Source organism: Uloborus diversus, chromosome 3 (assembly GCF_026930045.1).
Source record: "Uloborus diversus isolate 005 chromosome 3, Udiv.v.3.1, whole genome shotgun sequence".
Lineage (NCBI taxonomy): Eukaryota > Metazoa > Arthropoda > Arachnida > Araneae > Uloboridae > Uloborus > Uloborus diversus.
The window spans coordinates 112,562,174-112,584,057 of NC_072733.1; the positions used below are offsets into that span (position 1 = coordinate 112,562,174).

General features: G+C 32.9%; 1 protein-coding gene across 2 annotated transcripts in view; it reads right to left on the minus strand.

The window, feature by feature from the left end:
- LOC129218066 (uncharacterized) overlaps window positions 1–21,884 on the minus strand; it is a 186,552-nt gene that overhangs the window by 49,934 nt on the left and 114,734 nt on the right. For both annotated transcript variants that reach the window (XM_054852255.1, XM_054852254.1), the window contains 2 exons: window positions 3,430–3,509; window positions 1,769–1,871 (listed from right to left, as the gene is read on the minus strand). In XM_054852255.1, the coding sequence (XP_054708230.1) occupies window positions 1,769–1,871; window positions 3,430–3,509 (183 nt within the window). The remainder of the gene's footprint in view (window positions 1–1,768; window positions 1,872–3,429; window positions 3,510–21,884) is intronic.

Sequence of the window (21,884 nt, forward strand, 5' to 3'; positions counted from 1 at the left end):
GTTAAAGCTTTTGACGGCATAAATAGAGAGTGTGGAAAATTTTGAAGATCTACGGACTGCCGCAAAAATAGTTAATATCATTGAAAACTTATACCAAGAAAGCAAGGGCAGTGTTTTACTTAATGGAAATAGTACAAAAAAGTTTGAAACAAAAACTGGAGTAAGACAGGGATGCATGCTGCCAGGACTGTTAGTCAATATAGTAATTGACTGGACAATGAGACACAAACCTTGAAACAATATAAAGCTGGAATAAGATGGACTTTTCATGACCATCTTGAAGATTTAGACTATGCAGATGACTTCGTACTATTGTCATCAAACCTTAAAACTATGAAGTCAAAAGCAAGTAAGCTGGAAGAAAATGCAAGAAAAGTAGGATTGAAAATAAATGAAGCCAAGACGAAGATGATGAATATCAAAAGTAACAAAAATGAAAAAATTTGCATAAATGGAAAGGAAATAGATGAAGTTGACAATTTTATTTACCTTGGTGCATATGTTTCATCTGAAGGAGGTACAAATATTGATATATAAATAATTAAAAAAGCTCGATGTACCTTCAAATCTCTGCATAAAATATGGAGATCTAACAACATACACACAAAACTCAAAATGCAAATTTTCAATTCAACAGTTAGAGCAGTCCTACTTTATGGCAGCAATACATGGAAGCTAACTAGACAGCAAGAAAAAGAGCTTGATGCCTTTCAAATTAAAAGCCTGAGAAAAATATGAAACATATATTGGGCAAATAAAATATTGAATACAGACCTATACAAACGTAAAAATTGCAAGCTGATACCCACACTGGTAAAAAAGCACAGATGGTCATGGATAGGACATGTTCTCAGAATGCAAGCAACAAACCCAACAAGAATGACGGCAAGAGGAAGTGCGGGCGTTCAAAACTAACTTGGCGTCAGATGGCCATACAAGAAAGAAATGCCATTGGTTGGCCAAGCTGGTGGAGTGCCAGGGAGGCAGCATTAAACCGGTCAGGATGGTATGCCACATCTAGCAGCCTCATGCGCCACTAGGCGTTAAGAGAATCAAGTCAAATCAAGTATTCACAAGTGTCAGTGACAAGGAAAATAAAATTGAGTCTAAACAAATTAATAATTAACAAAAAATTATATAACCAACACTGAATCACAGAATGCAAAAATAACACTAGAACCACTGCTCTTGATTCGTGTTTTCCTGATTGCAGTCACCAAGTTACTGCTTCATAATATTGTGGTGACATTTCTAATTGATTGGTTGTGAAAGTGTGCAGGACACTGTTTTGCATTGCTTACTGTTTTTGAACTTAAAAAAAAAATTTCAAAGTACTTCACGTGCAGCAAGATGTTATTCACAGATGATGTGAAATGTTATTCGACGAAATAAAAGTAAACTCAAGAACCTGAAAACTTCCTATTGACATCTTGTTTTCTTTTCTAATGTGTTGAATGGCAGTGATTGGATGAAATGTCATCTCCTCCCCTTTTTTGTTACTGATTTGTGATCATTTCAGTGAAAATGGTTTCTTGTCAGATTTGGAGATTTTAAAACACTTGGCAATGAATTTTAACTGTATTTAACAATTAATATTATTCAGATGACAAATATGATTATTTTTCCCGAACATCTGCAACTCTCAGTGTTGTGTTCGCAGTCCGAGCAAAAAATTTCTCTTTATTGTGTTTATTTAATAGCAATATTGGTGATTTTTTGTAATGTAAAAACTTAAAGCATTTTTTAAAAAAATTACCATACTACTTACCTTTTCACGTCTACGAATAGTTTTAATTGCTCGAACAACAATACTTCCTTTCACTATTTCAAATTCAGCATTTGGAATACAAGAATGCTCCAGTTCTGAGGCACTAAAATCAAAATGTTCAATATAACATGAAAAAGCACATTGAAAACTACAAAACATCAGTTCTTAAATACTTAATCAGTTATACCTTTTAAGTACTAATTGTAGCAGCATTCTGCCATAGAAAAGAAAGTGGAAAGGTAATGTGTAGTATCTACAAAAGTTTCTTTTTTTTTTTTTTTTTTGACATCTATTGTACTTTAGTTTTACTGTACAAGTATGCTTATTTGGATTCCTCTGAAAATAAAGCACGAAAAAATGCCAAATTCCAACAGTTCACTATTCTTAGTGGGGGAATCCAAAGCTTGTCTCTCCCACTATCATAAAAACTCATTTCTGCAGATACTGTGCTTTACCTTTCCCTGGCAAAGTTACATTAAAAATTTTCTAGTTTCCTTCTCTCAGCCCCCCCCCCCTCCCCATTTAGTAAAATTTAGTTCTAGATACTTTTGTAATGCTTTATTATGTTGTCTATCACATGTACAACATTTCTCCTGAATTTTTGGAAACTACATTACATGAAACTTCCAGAAACACCAGCTTTTACCCAATAGATGAATTTGAGATCACTGAGGTTTAAATCTTGAAAACTAGGAAATCCTAAGAATTTTAACAAACGGTAAAACATAAATGGTTTGAGATTGAAAAAAAATATATTTCATATGCTTTCTTAAATACATAGAGTCAAACATGTCAACAAAAGCAGCTGGAGCACCAAAAAGTGGGGGGGGGGGGGGGTACCTTAAAGCTTTTTTTCGCCCATAAAGTTGGGCTAAATTGTTGGATTTTTACACTACTGATTAAATGACATCTAAAATATGTAGAATATATTTATACAGAATTTAATGCATGGTTATCGTAGACTCCCCCTTCTAATTTAAAGTTCTATTCTTAAAGAAATAACATGAAGAAAAGTCTTTATTTAGAAATTTTAGTTTTTATTTCGAGAAATGAATCATTTCACTGAGAGGAAAAAATCCAATTTGTAATCGATCATTAATTTTTAAAGAGAAAAGTGAAGTTTTCAGAAAAGTGAGGAGGCAAGGTTCCTTTACTTTTGGAAGTGAGAGGCACTTGCCCACTTTTCAAGCCACCTATACATATTAAGTTTCATTAAACTCGAGAGCCTGCTTGTCAAACCATTTTTTCATTAATCTTCCATGGTATGAACGGCCAACTACAATTATATAAACATACAAAAAATCTATAAGTTAAAAAAAAAATGAACAAAATAATTTTTCCAAATGATGGAAATATTTTCAGGATGCAAAAGACTTGAAATCTCTAACAGAGTGTACAATTCTTGACAAGCATGCATTTCTGTATTTGCATGTTTCCCAAATATAAGTTTATGGTGGAAAATGCGATGAATAAAGATCAAAGGTGGAATAAGGAAACTAACTGAAAATATACCAAAAACCAGAATCTCTCCAGATTTATAAGATAGCTTTGAGGCTTAGAGGGCTGAGAAAGTGAAGCAAGGAGGAAACTTTTACAAACACAGAAAGCTGGAGCTCTGTCAAAATCTTACTCTAAACTAATAAAGCTTTTTAAAATCATACCATAAAAATACAGCATCTATGTTACTCCGGCCTGCACTGCGGCTAACAGTACTGTTGAAGATAAGTTGATTATACTGTACCTGAAAAAAAAGTTATAATGTACCTACCTAAATACAATAATATTCACAAAAAAAAAATCAGTTTTGCATGAAAAGATGAATCAGACATAAGTTTCATGCAAATGCAATTTGAAATCTTATTTTTTTATCTTAAATATTAATGTTGCAAATGTAGTCATTTTAAAGCACATGACTTGGAAGAGATTGTCAAGAACAGGTTTGGTCAATGGTAGTGCGTTTAAAAATTCATTAAAACAGCGTATGAAGTATTTGAAGGGAGCTCATTTTGTTAGATGCATGGGCGTCGCGGCCGGGAGGGTCCAAGAGGTTCGGACCCCGCCCCCACCCCCAATATTTGAGGACCGGACCCCCCTCAATATTTGATAATCGGACCCCCTCGATAATCGTCAAGATGAAACTCATTATTTTGGGGAAATTATTTTTGCTTTGAAGAATTTAAACAGTTGCATAATACATAATTTACCGTGTTTAATTCATATCAAATAAAACGAAATGAACATCGAAAAAAATGAACTAAAAAAAAACAAATTAGGTGATGTGTATAGTGAACGGAAAGTGAACACCTTCTCCCTAGTGCTAATAAGTCAACAGAAGTCAGACGGGGATCTAAATTTCTGCCCCTTTCTTTCTTATCTCGTTTCTCGGCGGTTTCAGGTTTCTGTTGAGTTTTGCAGTGTTTGTTTCTCTGATTCGATTCAATTTATAGCGACCCTGATGTTACCCAAACAAAATGAGACACCAAACTTCTTTGGCGGGTTTTTTGCAGCTGGCAACAACATCCTGGCCAAAGGATTCACAAAATTTTAGAAGACCACTTAGCTGGTCAAAGGTTAAGTTTGGGGTAGAAAGGGAAAGGAGAGACGTGTCATGTGTTTGACATTATTCAACACGTGGCTTCAAAGTATCTTACCGAAGCGCGGTTTCTCAAATGTGTTTGCGGCATTTCAAATTTGACCAAAAAAGCGTTACATTACAGAAAACAAAGAGGAGGAGTCTAAAAATTAACGTGCAATTTCAAAAGCAAATCGTAAGCCAGCATAAGGATGGATACTGTGATGTCACTTCCAATACACCAACGAAAAAAGCACAAGATGACCAGAAAAAAAAAAGACAGAAATAAAAGGAGCTTCCCTATTGGGAAACGTTCCGACAAAAATAAAGATAATTTCATGTGGTCTTTTGGTCTCCTTGAGAGTAGGTGACCTGAAGAGCGCTCCTATTTTGGTAAAAACACTTTTTTTTACATATTCGATTATGGCTATGGAGAGATGGCTTGAAACAGAAAAATGTAGCAAACCTTCTACATCAAATGAACCTGAGCAATTTTTAACTACTGAATCATCATCAACATCCACAGAACCATCTTCAAAAAGTCAAAAGATCGTGATAGGTAAGTACCATTCTGTTTAGTGTAATACATGCAGGGACTCCCCGATTTTATACTATTCACATGGGGTTACTTCTCGATTTTCCGAATAAAATTCCTAATTACCCACATCACTACATCTAATGAGAATATCTTTTTAATGCAATATTTCACAAAAAACTACTCCAAATTTGTAGACTCGTCAGACAAAATGTTTTGGGAAAGGAAAGTTTATGAAATAACACAGTGACCTATCGAGTAGCCCCTGAATGCCTGCTAATCAGGTATGCTTTACAGTCAATATTTTGACATTATGAGACCTATCGTAGCTAATGCGTTTAACTTTAGCTCTCTCTTTTTTTTTTAAATGTTTCATCTGTTATAAATTTTAATGAAATATATAATACTCCTTTTAGTTATTAAAGCTTAACAGAAAATTATCCATTAATAATCCTGCTTTATTGAACAAATTTTATTGAAATAGCCATTTTTAAACTTGTCTTGTGTCAGAAAAAAGCAGTTAATTTCTCTATATCTTTCCCATCGTTCGCTGATCAGAATTCAATTATACACCAAATGCTGTTTGTTCTAATTGTAGGCCAGTACTTTTCAATCTGTGGGGTGTGCCTCTCAAACAGGCCTGTCACTTAAAGAGGATCAGGAGGGGCACTTTCCCTGCTGACTTCGAGAAATCAGAAATTAATGTATTTACATGGGCATGATTTTGCTGTTTTTTGGTTTCATATGCATATAGTGTATTGAGGATTCAACAAAAAAGCAAAATTTTGGTGCATTTGTTACAAAAAACCTGAAAAAATTAAGAAAATACTTTAAAAGGTTGCATTATTAAAATATGATATCATGAGAGCTTAATTATTTGTGTCTTTTATTTTTGTAGTTTTGTTTTTCGTAGGTTCGTGAATGTCATAACGGTGAATTATGTACTTTAATTTTTTTGATTAAAAAACATCAAATTAAACTCTTTCGAATCCAACTTGTACTAAGAACTTAGCGCTGCAGGGTTTATCACTATGTAATATAAAAATTTAATTATACAGTTGTCGCGGCTTATATGAGTCACATTTTGTTCTAAACAGCTTCGATTCCATAAGGCGGCTGATTCAATAAAGCTGGATTTCGTTTTTGATGATTTCATTCATTAAGAACGGTTAATTCAATTGTCCACTATTTCAAAATGTTGAAAATTTGGTGCGACTACTCTTGGTGTGCCGCCCTTCGTCGTGTAAAGCTGAAAGAAGCTTCAGTGCGCTGAGAAAGCTGAAATTGTATCTTTGGTTGACTATGACACAAAAGCGGTTGAATCATGTTGCTTTATGTTACGTTCACAAAAACATGTTGGACGAAATTGATCACAAAAAAATAGCACGGAAATTCGTATCCCATGTGCAGGCTAGAAAAAATTTAATTTTTGGTATTTATTGTTTTTTAACTTATTGTGTAATATGTAAATCAAGATGTACCCGTTTAAAAGTATTGTATTAAGTGTAAACCCATTTCTATTTGATGATGTCAAGTATTTGTCTCACATATATATATATATATATACACACACAAATTTTTCTTAATGCAACTTGAAAATGACAAAATTAGAATGGTCCCCCCAATAAATTTCAGCTGACGACGCCAATGGTTAGATGTGCTTGTTATCAAGCTCTCTCTCTAGAAATCAATTAATAGAATTACTCTCTCCAAAATATTTCAAGAATTCTTAACTGAGATCTAGAGACTGTGTTGGCTATACCATGCTTTTGCTCCAGACCAGGGGTTGACAACTTGTGGCCTTTAAATTAATATAACAGTATTGAAAAAAGAATAGGGGAATGTGGGGGAAAATAAAATGGTAAAATATTTTCTGATTTTAGAGCCATCTTTCTAGCAATATTTTAACTATGTAGCAACACATGTCTATTCTAGTCAAGAAAAAATTACCTTTGAAAATCAATGAATATAATAATGCAAGCAATTTTTAAAAATTGATACTCATGGGTCAATCCATACAGGTTCAACGGATGGGTGCGCTCGACCCATTCTTAATTTTTTGAAACTGATATCCCTAAAAGCTGCATATGAAAGATGTTTAAAACCATTTATTTTTTCTCTAAACTGGACCTTCGATTTTTTAGAGGTCATCAAAAGTGATTTTCGTAGTCAAAAATAAGACGTTTATGCCTTTGCATTTTGGCCAAAATCTATTTGAATTACATTTATGGCAGTTAATTTTACATTTTGATGTTAAAGTGCATAAGATGATAGTCTTACATGCTGAGTTACGTCATTGTAACTTAATTAAAATAATGGCAACAGGTTAAAGTTCAAGGTCAAATGTAAAAATCTCATTTCAAAGGAAGAGAACTCATGTAGAGGACGAAAACACAAAATGAAATACGGCAAAAACTAATCACTGGAACCATGCTAATAAGAATATGTACAGTCGAGTCCCGACTTACGCGAGGGATGCGGTCCAAGACTCCTCGCACAAGTCGAAATCTCGCTTTGTGGAAAAATATATGCATACAAATTTTTTAAAGCATACCAAATACTTTTAGGCACTTATAAACACCCCTCAAACTGCTCTAAAGCATTCCTTAACTATACACTACAGTTTCTTGCATGAAGAACTGAACTTTTACTGTATTTAAAAATAAAAAACTGTTATTCAACATGAAATACTTTAAGATGAACAAAATGAATGACCATTGGGAATAAAAGACGTAAAATTAAAATGAAAAACTATAATATTACAGTAGATACAGTAACAATATTTAAGAGTTAAAAAATGAAGATAGTGATGATTTATGCTATGATCAGATCATTATTCTTATCTAATTATACGTTTTTAAATACGTTTGCTTCGCCTTTATAATGTTTCAATTTGTGGCAACATCTCCTCTTTCTGATCTCTTTATTAATCCACAATACAAGAGCAGATTCCATTTTCATAATATTTACTTTGCAAGACTGCTCTGCAAAGCTTCAATATTGAAACTAAGTTCTGAACTTTTACGGATATCTTTTAGTTTTGACTTTTATTGTGTGTATGGAAGATTCACTCATACTTATTGTCTCGCTACCGTCAAAGTTTTAATAGTTGTTCAAACATAGAGAATTTTAGCATTTTTTATTTTTTTTAATCAGAAACTTTCTTTTTCCTCCCATCTTCACAAACTTTAGATGAAGGTGACACTAAGGTGCCATTATATTTCAACAACTTTCATATTTAAAATGAAAAAATAAATAAATGAAAGATGCTGAGTGATTATTTGATGCACTAGACTAGTTTGGTGTGGGAACTTTGGCTGTCAGTGATGCTGAAAGGGATGCAATAACATTCACGAAATCAGTATTTAGTCGCCAATAACGAAACTGATACTTCCTTCCAAAAAAATTCGTGTTGTGGGCAAAATATTCACGTTAGCTCTAAAATTCGTTACTCGTGAAAAATTCGCGTTATAGCCATTTCGCGTAAGTCAAATCGCGTTGTAGCGGGAGTCGACTGTAACTGTTTCTGTGTGTTTTTTACCCTTTATAGATTACAGCTCCTCAAAAATTGGAAAAATGACATTTTTAGAGCCCTGTAAACCAAAAGGGGATAGAATTAAAAATAAAATTTCTTGGCCAACTAATATTCCATTCAAGTACAATGCATGTTATACATATTGTTTTGTGTATTTGGTTTGTAGAAAAGATGCAGGTTTTGAAATTTTGCAATTTTGCTAGTTAATTCACACACTAAAACAGAAATAAAAAGTGTGTAAACTTCATATATTGCACCTTCTTAAATATACATATATAGTGCTCTATTATAATATATTGTACTGAAAAAATATATTGTATGTTTAAAAATAATCATTTTAATTTGATAACTTAGAAATATTTGGACATGAACGAGTAGTTCATACTTGATTGGCAGCTTAAGTAGTTAATTTACAGACTATACTGATAATCTACACACACAAATTTTCAGTACATATAAACATATTCTCTGTACATTAATTTATGTAACTTGCCTAAACACATGTAAAAACATTTACATAGTTGAAAGGGGAAAAAAGTTCGTTTTTCATTTCTTGCTTCAGTGTAGTTTTAAGAAAAGGAACTTATACAGTAGTACTATAGTTCTAGTGGTGACACATTATGTGGCATACTGAAATACTTTACTCAAATGCACAACAAAAATAAAAAGAACTTTGTTAATTTATGCAATCACGAAACAGATGAAATACTTGAGAGCTGAAAAGCATTTCTATTCAATATCAAATGGTAATGGAAAATGTAACGGAATCAAAGAAACCGTAAAAAGAATTGATACTGTTAAGACTAGCTTGCAAAGAACTATTAGAAGTCACATTTTAATTCCTACAGAAATGTATACCTTCTGCATTTTTGCTACTAAACATTACATGTATCCTTGTGAACACTCAAAATATATTAAACTAGCTGAAAAAATGCTGCAAGAAAGGTTTGACTCTGCAAATAAAATTCCCAATACAACATCTAACCACTGTTTTACGCCACTCTTTTTAAATATTATCACAGTAAAATTATTGTCCCCTAGCAAAGGGTATGAAGAATAGTCTGTTACTAAAAAGACTATCAAAAGAAAATACTCATTATTGTCGTGTTGATCACTAAATTTAGAACCCCTGTCATTGTCTTGGGCCAGTTCCAAAGTATCAAATTATGAAGGTGCCTTGGTAAAGCATTCCAAAACACCATATACATGAGTCACCATTACAACTATAGGACTACGAGCGAGGAGAGTTCATTTTTTCAAAACTACACTCAAACAAGCAATAAAAAATGCACTTTTTAAAATTTAAATTTTGTATACAAAATGTTTTTGCATATGTTTAAAGCAATTTAGATAGGTTAATGTACAGAGCGTATGTATGTATTGAAAATTTGTGTGTGTGTAGATTATCAGTCTAGTTTATAAATTAACTACTTAAGCTGTCAACCAAGTATGAGCTACTCATTCCTGTCCAAATATTTCTAAGTTATGTAGTTAAAATAATGATTTTTATACTTTCAATATGTTTTTTTCAGCATAATGTATTATATAGGGCACAATATATGTAATTTAAGAAGGTGCAATGAAGTTTTCACTTTTTATTTCTGTTTTAATGTGTGAATTAACTAGCAAAATTGCTGAATTTCAAAGACCTGTATCTTTTTTACAAAACACAAAACAATATATATGACATGTATAGTACTTGAATGGAAAACTAAATAGGCCAAGAAATTTTATTTTTAATTCCATTCCCTTTTGGTTTACAGGGGTCTAAAAATGTCATTTTTGACTTTTGAGGGGCTGTAATCTATAAAGAGCACAAAGACACAGCAACAGTCACATATTCTTATTAGCACGGTTCCAGTGATTAGTTTTTGCCATATTTCATTTGGTGTTTCCGTCCCCTACGCGAGTTATCACCCATGTGAAATGAGTAAAATTTTTACATTTGACCTTGAACTTTAACCTCTTGCCATTATCTTATTTATTAAGTTACAGCCATGTTAAAGCATAAAATCAACTGCCATAAATGTAAATCAAATAGATTTTGGCCAAAATGCAAAGGTCTAAATGTTCCATTTTTGACTACAAAAATCACTTTTGATGACCTCTAAAAACTCAAAGGTCCAGTTTAGAAAAAAAATAAAAGTGGTTTTACACATCTTTCATAAGCAGCTTTTAGGGATATTAGTTTTTAAAAAATTAAAAATGGTTGAGCGCACCCATTTGTTGAACCTGTATGGATTGACCATCATTCTTTAATAATTTGTTGCAAGTCAAAAATTTTTTGTTATCATTTAATGATCAAGTTCTTGTAACTTACATTTTAAATATTAATCAATTCTTACTACTATTAAGTACAGTATTTATTTGTTTAATATTAAGCTTATTTGTATTTTCAATGCTTTGTATGGTTGGTCAATCAATGGTTTGCATGCGGGGCGAAGTGGATAAGGCAAAGTGAAATATTTCATTTTTTTACTTATTCAATCTTTTATCAAATCACTTATATATTCCTTTACTAATTATATTATTTACATTCCTTCATTTAATAATTCCCTTATTTCTTCCCTCATTCACTTATTTTCTAATTCCCTGACTATTTTATCAACTTATGTTTGCTTATTTATTAACTTATTTGTGTATTGTTTTGTTTCCTATACTCATTGTTTATTACTCATTTGTTTGATAAAACATACCTAATTGAATAGAAAATAGTTCATTAGAGAAATATTTTACTCTTCACTTCGCCCCGTGCAAAAAAAGAACTGCAAAAATTCTACATTTTTCGGAGGTACAAATTTACTGCCAAAAATAGAAAACAATGTTTCAATGCAAGTTTTATCATAAAATATATAATATGTTCTTTCTTTATACACCTTAATTTTCAGAAAAAAATTCCAACTTGTTCATTTTAAAACAGTAAATTATCTTAAATATTTCCTTTTGCCCCACATTCCCATACAATCACGCCATTAATAAACAAATTTTAATCATTATCTGCATATATCAAAATGTGCCGCACACAGATCGCAAGCATGTAGTTTAACCAAAGGTGCCCACCAAGGTGGGGGGTTCATGGCACAGACTACGCCATTGAAATTTTAAGGGGATTGTTGTGTTTTGAGGGGTATTTCTTGCTTTTTTTGGGAAGGGGGGAGTCTCGCAATGTTTGAGGGGAGGGTGCCCTAGCTCTTAGGGGGGTGGGCACCCTTGGTCAGTGGCGGGGTTCCTTGAATGGTCAGAAAGGAATGGGCCCCGACTGTTGATCCTTCTATTCTGCTTTTACATTTATGATTTGTCTTATGTGTGTACCAATTATAAAACTATTTCAATGGAGTAGTTACTCAGTAATACTTAATAAAATTTTATTCTGGGCTTATATTTTTTCTTTTTAGTTTTTATGCAGTCAGATTTTTTTTTTTTAATAATTATTTTTTATGCCCATTTTAGCCCAGGTGACACTATTGAGTGAATGAATACACACATATTAAATTGACTATATTAAATCTAATCATTGTCCTGCATGTATAAAACTACAATTTTATCAAGAAAAGTAGCAAATACTTGATATAGAGAGATGCTAAAATCTTACAACTTCCTGTACTTATCAAAGTTAAGAGTTTTCAAGCAATGACTTTGTATACAATGTGTTATGCTGGAAAACTTTAATTTTTCCAAGTAAAATTAAACCCCTTAGGAAATCCTCACCCCTCTTCCAAATTTTTCCCAGGAAACCAAATTAAACAGGAAAAATTAAGAATAGAGAACGATGCACATCCTTCATTTAGTTTTAGTGTAATTTTTTGGTCTTTTGACCCTAGGATGAAGCTTCTACTGCTGAGAACTGATTTCATCTACTTAATTTATTTTGTTATATAACCTTGTGTGGTTGCTATTTTGTTTGTGTTTATATAATATATACATACATTTAGACATATATATGCCTATCTCTACATCTATTTATTTCTATACTCAAATTTAAAAAACCTTTTCTACATCTATCCATCTACATAAATGTCTTTATATTTACCTATCCATAAAAGTGAAAATCTTAACCTGTTATAACCTAGTAGCACTGCTAGATACATTTCATATCTCACAATGTATATTTGTTTCTAACTGAACTGAATTATTGGAAAAAATTTCATTGTTTCAGGCTTATAAGAACTAGATGGCAGTTAAATTGTATTTTCGTTATTTGCAACTATTTTTTTGCAAACAACAATTAGTTCTTGCTAAAAAGGATAAAAGTGCTAAAAAATCACAAAATACTTTACTAACTTTTTTTGTAAATTTTGTTTTTTAATTCTGGCTCCAAGATAGACACTGCATGAGCTACATCTGTAACCAAGTTTCACGTTTCTAGGGTTTGGTTTACTATTTTCCCTGAGAAGTGTTTCACACACACCTTTTTTTCAAATGTTTCTATGCTTTTCATTTTTAATCTTTTCTCAGATTAACATTGAGATTTGTACATATTTTCTAAAAAGAAATCCGTGAGATGGCATATTTCAATAAAGTATTAATATTTCAGTGTCTGCAAGATTAACTTTTTTTAACCGATACATTTAAAACAATAGCGCAGTCCTTATCAAATAATTTTTGTCTCTTTCTGTTTCCAAAACTACACTTCCCTACTAGCAAAATTTCTTGCATCAACCTTGACAGATCTTGATATTATACTGACGGCGTCAATATTGACGTGTTTCATACTGCATAAAGCTTGCATAAAGATTAAAAAGCAATATTACAATAACAACACGTATGCAACATTGCATACATCTTAAAATATCAATATTGATATTACCTTACAATAACAACATTGCATACATGTTGACGCCGTCAAGATGATATTGATTTCATGCTGTCGCCGTCAAGGTAATTAGTACACAATAGAACAGGTGGACCTTCGTTGATACTTGCGCATGCGCACAGTTCTTTCTACCCAGCGTCCCTTGCATTGCTGGCACATCTTCTTGCTTCGACCTTTGATTCAGTCGGTTCAGAGGAGTTGCACGTGGCGTTGCATTCTTTTAGGCTTCGTTAAGTTGGTTGCTTAGTTATTAGTGGGGAATAATATTGTTTTAGGAAAAACTTATGAATGACTCATAACTGCATTTGTTTATTAATATAGTACTAAACAAGTCATATCGCAAACGATGTGCAATCAATGTTAGAAATGGCCGAAAATAACTTTTTTCGTCCCTAGACTTTGAAACAAAGGACATGAAGCCCAGAATTTCGTATTATCACTTCAATCTCACGTAAGATTAATTTTATTCAATGGTTATTTATGTTATTCTTTAAGATAAATTCACATGTTTTGTCCATGGGATATTTTCAATGCTGACATCCATTTGAAAATGTACTTTATTGTATTTATTTATTTATTTATTTATTATTTTGCTATCTTTACTCTTAAATATGCTATAAAAACTTCCGCAATTATTCCTAACTAGGCATTTTATGTCTTTATAATACAATTAGAAGCATGAATTTAAAAAATAAGTCGAGTATTACGCAAAACGAAGAAACTTTCATTTTTTAAATTAAATTACGAGTACTATTAATACCTTTATATGAATTTCCGATCAGATGTCAGCTTTAAGAAAATATTCTCAGGCTAGAAAACTATCTTGAAGAATAACAGAAATAATTAAAGAATGAAATGTCTCCAGTTTAAAGTGAAAATAACACAAATAAATAAATGGATAAAAAACACCTTGAAAACGTGCTGATTTCATACTGTCATGTCAATGTATCCTGACATTTTCCTGTCATATCAATACGTATGCAATATTACAAAAGCAAGATCATCTTGCCTAGACCTTGATTTCATGCTGTCATGACAACATCTTGATATTATCCTGTCATATCAATACGTATGCAAGATTACAAAAGCAAGATCATCTTGCATACATCTTGATTTCATGCTGTCATGACAACATCTTGATATTATCCTGTTATATCAATACGTATGCAATATTACAGAAGCAGCCTACCTTGATATTTTCCTGATATTATGCTGCATACACCTTGTCAGACAATATTGTGGCAGCCTGCTGACAGCATAAAGGGAGTAACATAACATTGAGGCAGCATTAATGCAAGATGATTTTTCTTGCATGTCAACCTTTATGCAATGCTGAGGCAAGATATTTTGCTTACTGGGTTCATGCTGGCATAAGACCTCTTTTTCTATCCATGGACATGGAACAACGAAATCTGAAAAACACAGCTAATTTTGCACAGACGATTCCCATTTTCATGCAATAGGAGCAACCTATTAACTTTCACTGGAAGCTGTTTCAGTTTTTTAATGTCACTCAAAAAGAAACAAGAATAAAACCGCAATCTACTTGCATACAAATAAACAAAATTAAAATATGAAGTGGAAGTTGCAGTGATATTATATCAGGCTGCTCTCGTATACGTTAACGTTCGCATAGTGCTACCAGTAGACCGGTGACCAACCAGAGCGTTCTAACGGCCGGATTCAAGTGAAACAAGTTTCCAATCATGCCGTTGCTATCAAGGAGGATGGAAGGGAGACGCCCAAAGCCGTGAAGCGAGTGCGAGCACTTGTCGCCACGGACAGAGGTGGGAAAGGGTAGGGGGAAGGGAAAAAGTGCTGTAAACTAAGCGATGAAATTCAATTTAGAGTACTAGGGGAAAGGTTTAGAAAGAGAGAGAAATGTGTTTCGTTTCCGTAATATTTGTTGTTTTAATGTGAAATATGCTTTATCATATATAACAATGTAATAAGCTATAAATTTAACGTTTTTTTTTCCTTTAATTTGTATTTTTTTTTTTTTTTTTTTTTTTTAAATTTGGGATGTAGTTAATTCATTTCCGACCGTTACAACACGCTTTCAGAAGCTTAAATGCACTTAATTTACGAAAAAGTATGTCTAAAATAGTGCTCATTAAAAATTAGATTGTCTGTATATAGTGTATGAACATAAAAGCGTGGAATTTTTTTTTTTTTTTTTCATAAGTTTTGAACATTGCTTGAAAGAACTACAGAATGCAAAAATCACAGAAAATATCTTTATTATGCACAGTAAAAGTTTGCATTTTGAAAGTAAAATAAATGCATGACAAAACAAAATGCATGTGTGAAAGTTATGAACTTTAAATTTTAAAACAGTAGTCAAAACAAAACCACTTCTCTCTAATAACACACCAGATTAAAACATTTCTGAACCTTAACATTTATGCAATACTTGGAGGAACTATTTTGATTTTTCTAGTTACTGCATGATACATTAAATCATTACCTTTTCTGTCTTTTCTCCAATACCCTTTACCTATTAAAATAACTTATTTTTTCTGTACTTAAGGTGTACAATAGGGAAGTTGCAACCTATTAAATGTTCATATTTTGGCTATTGCATATTGTTAATTGACCCTCAAAACTAAAAAATTCACCATCGCCGAATTTTAAAACACCGTGGTTGATTTTTAATGAATTTTTAAAAATCCACGCGCAAAAGTGCGCTCTTCTGAAACGTCACGAGCCTACGTCACAGGACGCGAATGGGCAGCCTTCCGCCGAAGATCCCTTGTTTTCGCTAGGGACATTTTGAGCGCGCTGATATTTTTATTTTTTAGAAATTCAATAATCCTTTTGAACACACTATGGAGGCCGGATTCGTTAAAGCACAATCTAAATAATCTTCCTCAAATAATATCAATGGTGATATTCGAATATTTCCGAGAGGATGAGAGGTTTAATGTTCCAGAAACGCGAGGAGTTTAATGCGAGGAGATAAGCCTTTTACGTTTCATCTTCGAAGTCGAATGCACGTTCTTCTTCGGTTTCTCCCATGACATGGGAACCGGTTCGCTAGCGTTTCTCTCCTATCGGACGTCACTTCCTATGCCATCTGACGTCACAGGCGCTTGAACTTTAAAAATTAATTTTAAAAAAACTACTTATCGTATCGCAAAAATTTTTTCACCTATGATGTTCATACATGTTACTCTATCATATAAAAATAAAATTGAAAAATCGAAAACTTCCCTATTGTTCCTAGCGTCTTTAATGTTGAATGTGATTTGAATAATGCATTTGCATACAAATTGCTCGTCTTTTCATACCTAATATTATTTATAAAAAAAAATGCTGATGAAAGGAATTATATATATATATATTTTTCATATTGTTTAAGACATCATGTATTTTCATAAATGTAACATAAGTAATACCAAAAATTCTTGCAGTGTTTAAAAAACCAAAAAGAAAAAAAACTTTTTTTTTTAATTTTTTCAAATAAAAAATAATAATAAAATAAATAAATAAATAAAATTAAAATAAATAAATCACAAATCCTGGCAATTGTACCCCAGGAAAATTATCAATAAACTCAATTTGTCTCAAATTTCAATTTATGTTTGTTTCAAACCTTTTAACACCAAAATGCTCAGGTTAAAAAAGAATTAATTTATAGAGATCAAACACTGAGCTAATAGTATAAAATTTAAGTTTGTTTTGATCATCCTGTATCTTAATTTCATGCTATTTTTAAAAAATATCTCACTTATCAAATAAATTATGAATAATAAATTTTACGAATTAAATAAAAAATCTCTTTTCACTCTCTCTCAGGCACTCTCGCCTGCTAGCACACTTGAGCAATTACAGTACATTTTTCTGTTAGCACAATTTAATTTTAAGAATTAATTATTTAATAGATCACGTTAATTACTTAACAGCAATAACATAAATTATTTCAAAAGTCACATATTTATGATATTACCTATGAAAAGATATCCCTGGAATTTTTCTTTCTGGGTTGTTCGTACAGCCGTACGCTGCACAAGCAGGCATTTTTGATTAATAGATAGTAAAGATTCACCATAACACTTAAGCAACACACTACTGTCGAAGCCGCATTTGTTTAGAACTCTTTTGCTCGCGTCAGTTAAAATGAGGTTACGGTTTTGGCTACATGTTTCCCCGCTTTGGCCGTCTCCCCTTCCTTCCATCCTCCTAACGTTGCTATGCGCGTTGCTAAGGGAGAATCAACATAGGATCTTCGTACGAATAGGTTTAGAGCGATGTTTAATTGATGGTTTTTTGCCAATTAAATGCTTTAGATATTTTTTTAGTGGTTTCAAGTTACTCATAAGCCACCCAGAGACATCAATTGTATCACATGTAAAAACTCGAGTATCGATAGTTTTTACATGTGAATCGGGCATTGGCGTCGTCAGCTGAAATTTATTGGGGGGACCATTCTGACTGTCATTTTCAAGTTGCATCTAGAAAAATTCGTATATATATATATATATATATATATATATATATATAATACAAAAACTTGACATCAAATAGAAGCGGGTTTACATTTAATACAATACTTTTAAACGGGTACCTCTTGATTTACATAATTACACAATAAGAAAAAAAATTAAATACCAACAAATACATTTTTTTTCTAGACTGCACATGGGATACGAATATCCGTGCTATTTTTTTGTGATCAATTTCGTCCAAGATGTTTTTGTGAACGTAACATAAAGCAACATGATTCAACCGCTTTTGTGTCATAGTCGACCTTAAATTTCAGCTTTCTCAGCGCACTGAAGCTTCTTTCAGCTTTACACGACGAGGGGAGGCACACAAAGAGTAGCCGCACTAAATTTTCAACATTTTGAAACAGTGGACAATTGAATTAACCGTTCTTAATGAATGAAATCAAAAACGAAATCCAGCTTTATTGAATCAGCCGCTTTATAGAATTAAAGCTGTTTATAACAAAATGCGACTGATATAAGCCGCGACAACTGTATAATGAAATTTTTATGTTACATAGTGATAAACCCTGCAGTTCTAAGTTCTTGGCACAAGTTGGATTCGAAGGAGTTTAATTTGATGTTTTTTAATCAAAAAATTAAAGTACATAATTCACCGTTATGACATTCACGAACCTACGAAAAACACAACTACAGAAATAAAATAAGACACAAATAATTAAGCTCTCGTAATATTATATTTTAATAATGCAACCTTTTAAAGTATTTTAATTTTTTCACGTTTTTTGTAACAAATGCACCAAAATTTTGCTTTTTTGTTGAATCCTCCATACACTTAATGCATATGAAACCAAAAAGCAGCAAAAACTATGCCAATGTAAATACATTATTTTCTGATTTCTCAAAGTCAGCAGGGAAAGTGCCCCTCCTGATCCTCTTTAAGTGACAGGCCTGCCTTGAGACTTGAGAGGTACTCCCCACAGATTAAAAAGTACTGGCCTACACAGAGAACAAACAGCATTTGGTGTATAATTGAATTCTGATCAGCGGACGATGGGAAAGAGATAGAGAAATGAACTGCTTTTTTCTGGCAGGTGACTATAAGTTTTAAAATGGTTATTGCAATGAAATTTGTTCAGTAAAGCAGGATTATTAATGGATAATTTTCTGTTAAGCTTTAATAACTAAAACGGGTATTATTTATTCCATTAAAATTTATAAAAGATGAAACATTTCAAAAAAAAAAAAAAAAAAGAGAAAGTTGAGCGCATTAGCTCCGATAGGACTCATAATGTCAAAATATTGACTGTAAAGCATACCTGATTAGCAGGCATTCAGGGGCTACTCGATAGGAGGTCACTGTGAACTTTCATAAACTTTCCTTTCCCAAAACATTTTGTCTGACGAGTCTTCCAATTTCGAGTTTTTTTTTTTTTTTTTTTTTTTTTTGTTTGTTAAATACTGCATTAAAAAGATATTCTCATTAGATGTAGTGATGTGGGTAATTAGGAATTTCATTCGGAAAATCGAGAAGTAACCCCATCTGAATAGTATAAAATCGGGGAGCTCCTGCATGTATTACACTAAACAGAATGGTACTTACCTATCACGGACTTTCGACTTTTTGAAGATGGTTCCATGGATGTTGATGATTCAGTAGTTAAAAATTGCTCAGGTTCATTAGGTAGTTGATGTAGAAGGTTTGCTACATTTTCCCGTTTCAAGTCACCTCTCCATAGCCGTGATCGAATATGTAAAAAAAGTATTTTTACAAAAATAGGAGCGCTCTTCAGGTCACCTACTCTGAAGGAGACCAAAAGACCACATGAAATTATCTTTATTTTTGTCGGAACGTTTCTCAGTAGGGAAGCTCTTTTTATTTCTGTCTTTTTTTTTTTTTTGTGATCATCTTGCGCTTCTTTTTTCGATGGTCTATCGGAAGTGACATCACAGTATCCATCGTTATGCTAGATTTCGATTTGCTTTTGAAATTGCACGTTAATTTTTAGACTCCTCTTTTTTTTCTGTAACGTAGCGCTTTTTTGGTCAAATTTGATGCCGCAAACACATTTGAGAAACCGCGCTTCGGTAAGGTACTTTGAAGCCACGTGTTGAATAATGTCAAACACATGACACGGCCTTTCCCTTTCTACCCCAAACTTAACCTTTGACCAGCTTAGTGGTCTTCTAAATTTTTGTGCATCCTTTGGCCAGGGTGTTGTTGCCAGCTGCAAAAAACCGCCAAAGAGGTCTGCGTCTCATTTTGTTTGGGTAACATCGGGGTTGCTATAAATTGAATCGAATCGGAAAAACAAACACTGCACAACTCGAAACAGAAACCTGGAAGCGCCGAGAAACTCAGATCCCCGTCTGACTTCTGTGTTGACTTATTAGCACGACAGTCGTAAAAAAAGGGGAGGGGGGAGTTGTCCATCTAGTTTCAGTATCTCAAAGTTGTCCCGTTGTTTCCCCCTAAATAGAAACAAATACGATGGAATGACAAGCTGGGGAGGCCGGCGAAACGACTATGGATGGTTGACATTGCACTCGGGAGAAGGTGTCCCCTTTCTAGCATCGTCCACTGAAGCTAGTGTGCGCAGAGAGCAGAGCAATGGTTTGTCATTGGAGTTAGTTCACTTTCCAACTTTCCGTTCGCTATACACATCACCTATTTTTTTTTTTTAGTTCATTCTTTTTTCGATGTTCATTTCGTTTTATTTGATATGAATTAAACATAGTAAATTATATGTATTATGCAACTGTTAAAAGTCTTCAAAGCAAAAATAATTTCCCTAAAATAATGAATTTCATTTTGACAATTATCGAGAGGATCCGATTTTCAAATATTGAGGGGGTCCGGTCCTCAAATATTGGGGGGGGGGGTCCGGACCCCTTGGACCCCCCCCCCCCCGGCCGCGACGCCCATGGAATCGGGTTAAAATTCGGCAAAACAGACTTTTGTGGAATACAATTTTTTTTTCTAGAGTTATGCTCTCTTCCTATTGTTATTTCTTTTTCTTTGGGGGAGGGGGACAGGTCCGCCATTTGAGAGGGTCAGGAGAGGCATTGTCCCTCTCATGCTTTTGGAAAATAACTTTCTATAAATTTGGTGTACTTTTTGCTGTTTTTCGACGCAACATACATTGACTGTCTTTTTTGCACGTGCCCTTCTAGAAAATTTGAAATATCATGCCTTGGGGGGAGGGGGAGATTTTTCTTTTAAAGTTTAGGGCGAAATTCAATTTTTTTAATTATTTATATTTTTTTTTTTTTTTCTTTTTGAGGAAGAGGAGTAGTTTTAATTGAATTGTACTATTGTATGCATTCTTTTCTTTAGAAGACGAGAGGACATGTCAGTCTAGTCAGATACCTGGAGGGGGGAGAATTTTTTTCGATTTTTTCGAGTAATAATGCATATTTTAATAAAACTACATTTCTTCGGGCTCTTTGGGGGAAAGGGAGAACTGCGTGTTATCTTCGAATTGTCACGAGTATTTTAATTTTTTTTTCCACCGAGACGGGGGATTTTTACTTTACTCTACATGTTATACATATTTTTTATATCAATATACATAAATATATATTGAAAATTTCAGTTTTTCTACTATTTTCAATGCATAGTTCAATTAAATTCTTTTTTTCTTCGGGGGGAGAGGATATTTCTTCTTGCTGTGCGTACTTTGAAGTAATTGCTCTTTTGTGGGGCGAGGATATACATATTAGTTTTTTTCTAGTTTCAATGGGAACTTTATCAATTTCTTCAAGCTAGTTTTTATTCCTATTCGGAATAGAGCTCAACTGGAGTTTAGCTTAACTTATGTATGGGTTCTCGCAGAAGAAAAAGTTTTAAATTAAAATATCCCAATCAAACACGCATTAGGATAAAGACAATGTAACCTTACATTCCCCTCCCACCCGAAAAAAAAAAATTTCAATGCAAACAAGCATCACAACCGAGAAAAGTAAAAATTCTCCTTCCCCAAACAAAAAATAATGTATACAATTAGAAAAAAAAAAAATACCGCCCGAAGAAAATAATTATAATCAAATTCTTACTAAGCTTTAAACAATCTCCCTCGTCCCGTCATTTCAAATTTTTCTACGAAGAGGGGGGGGGGAGTTGCAAATCATATACAGTCAATGCATATTGCATCGAAAGACAAAAAATTACGCCCAAATTTATAGAAATAACAGCAATTTTCCGAAAGCGGGG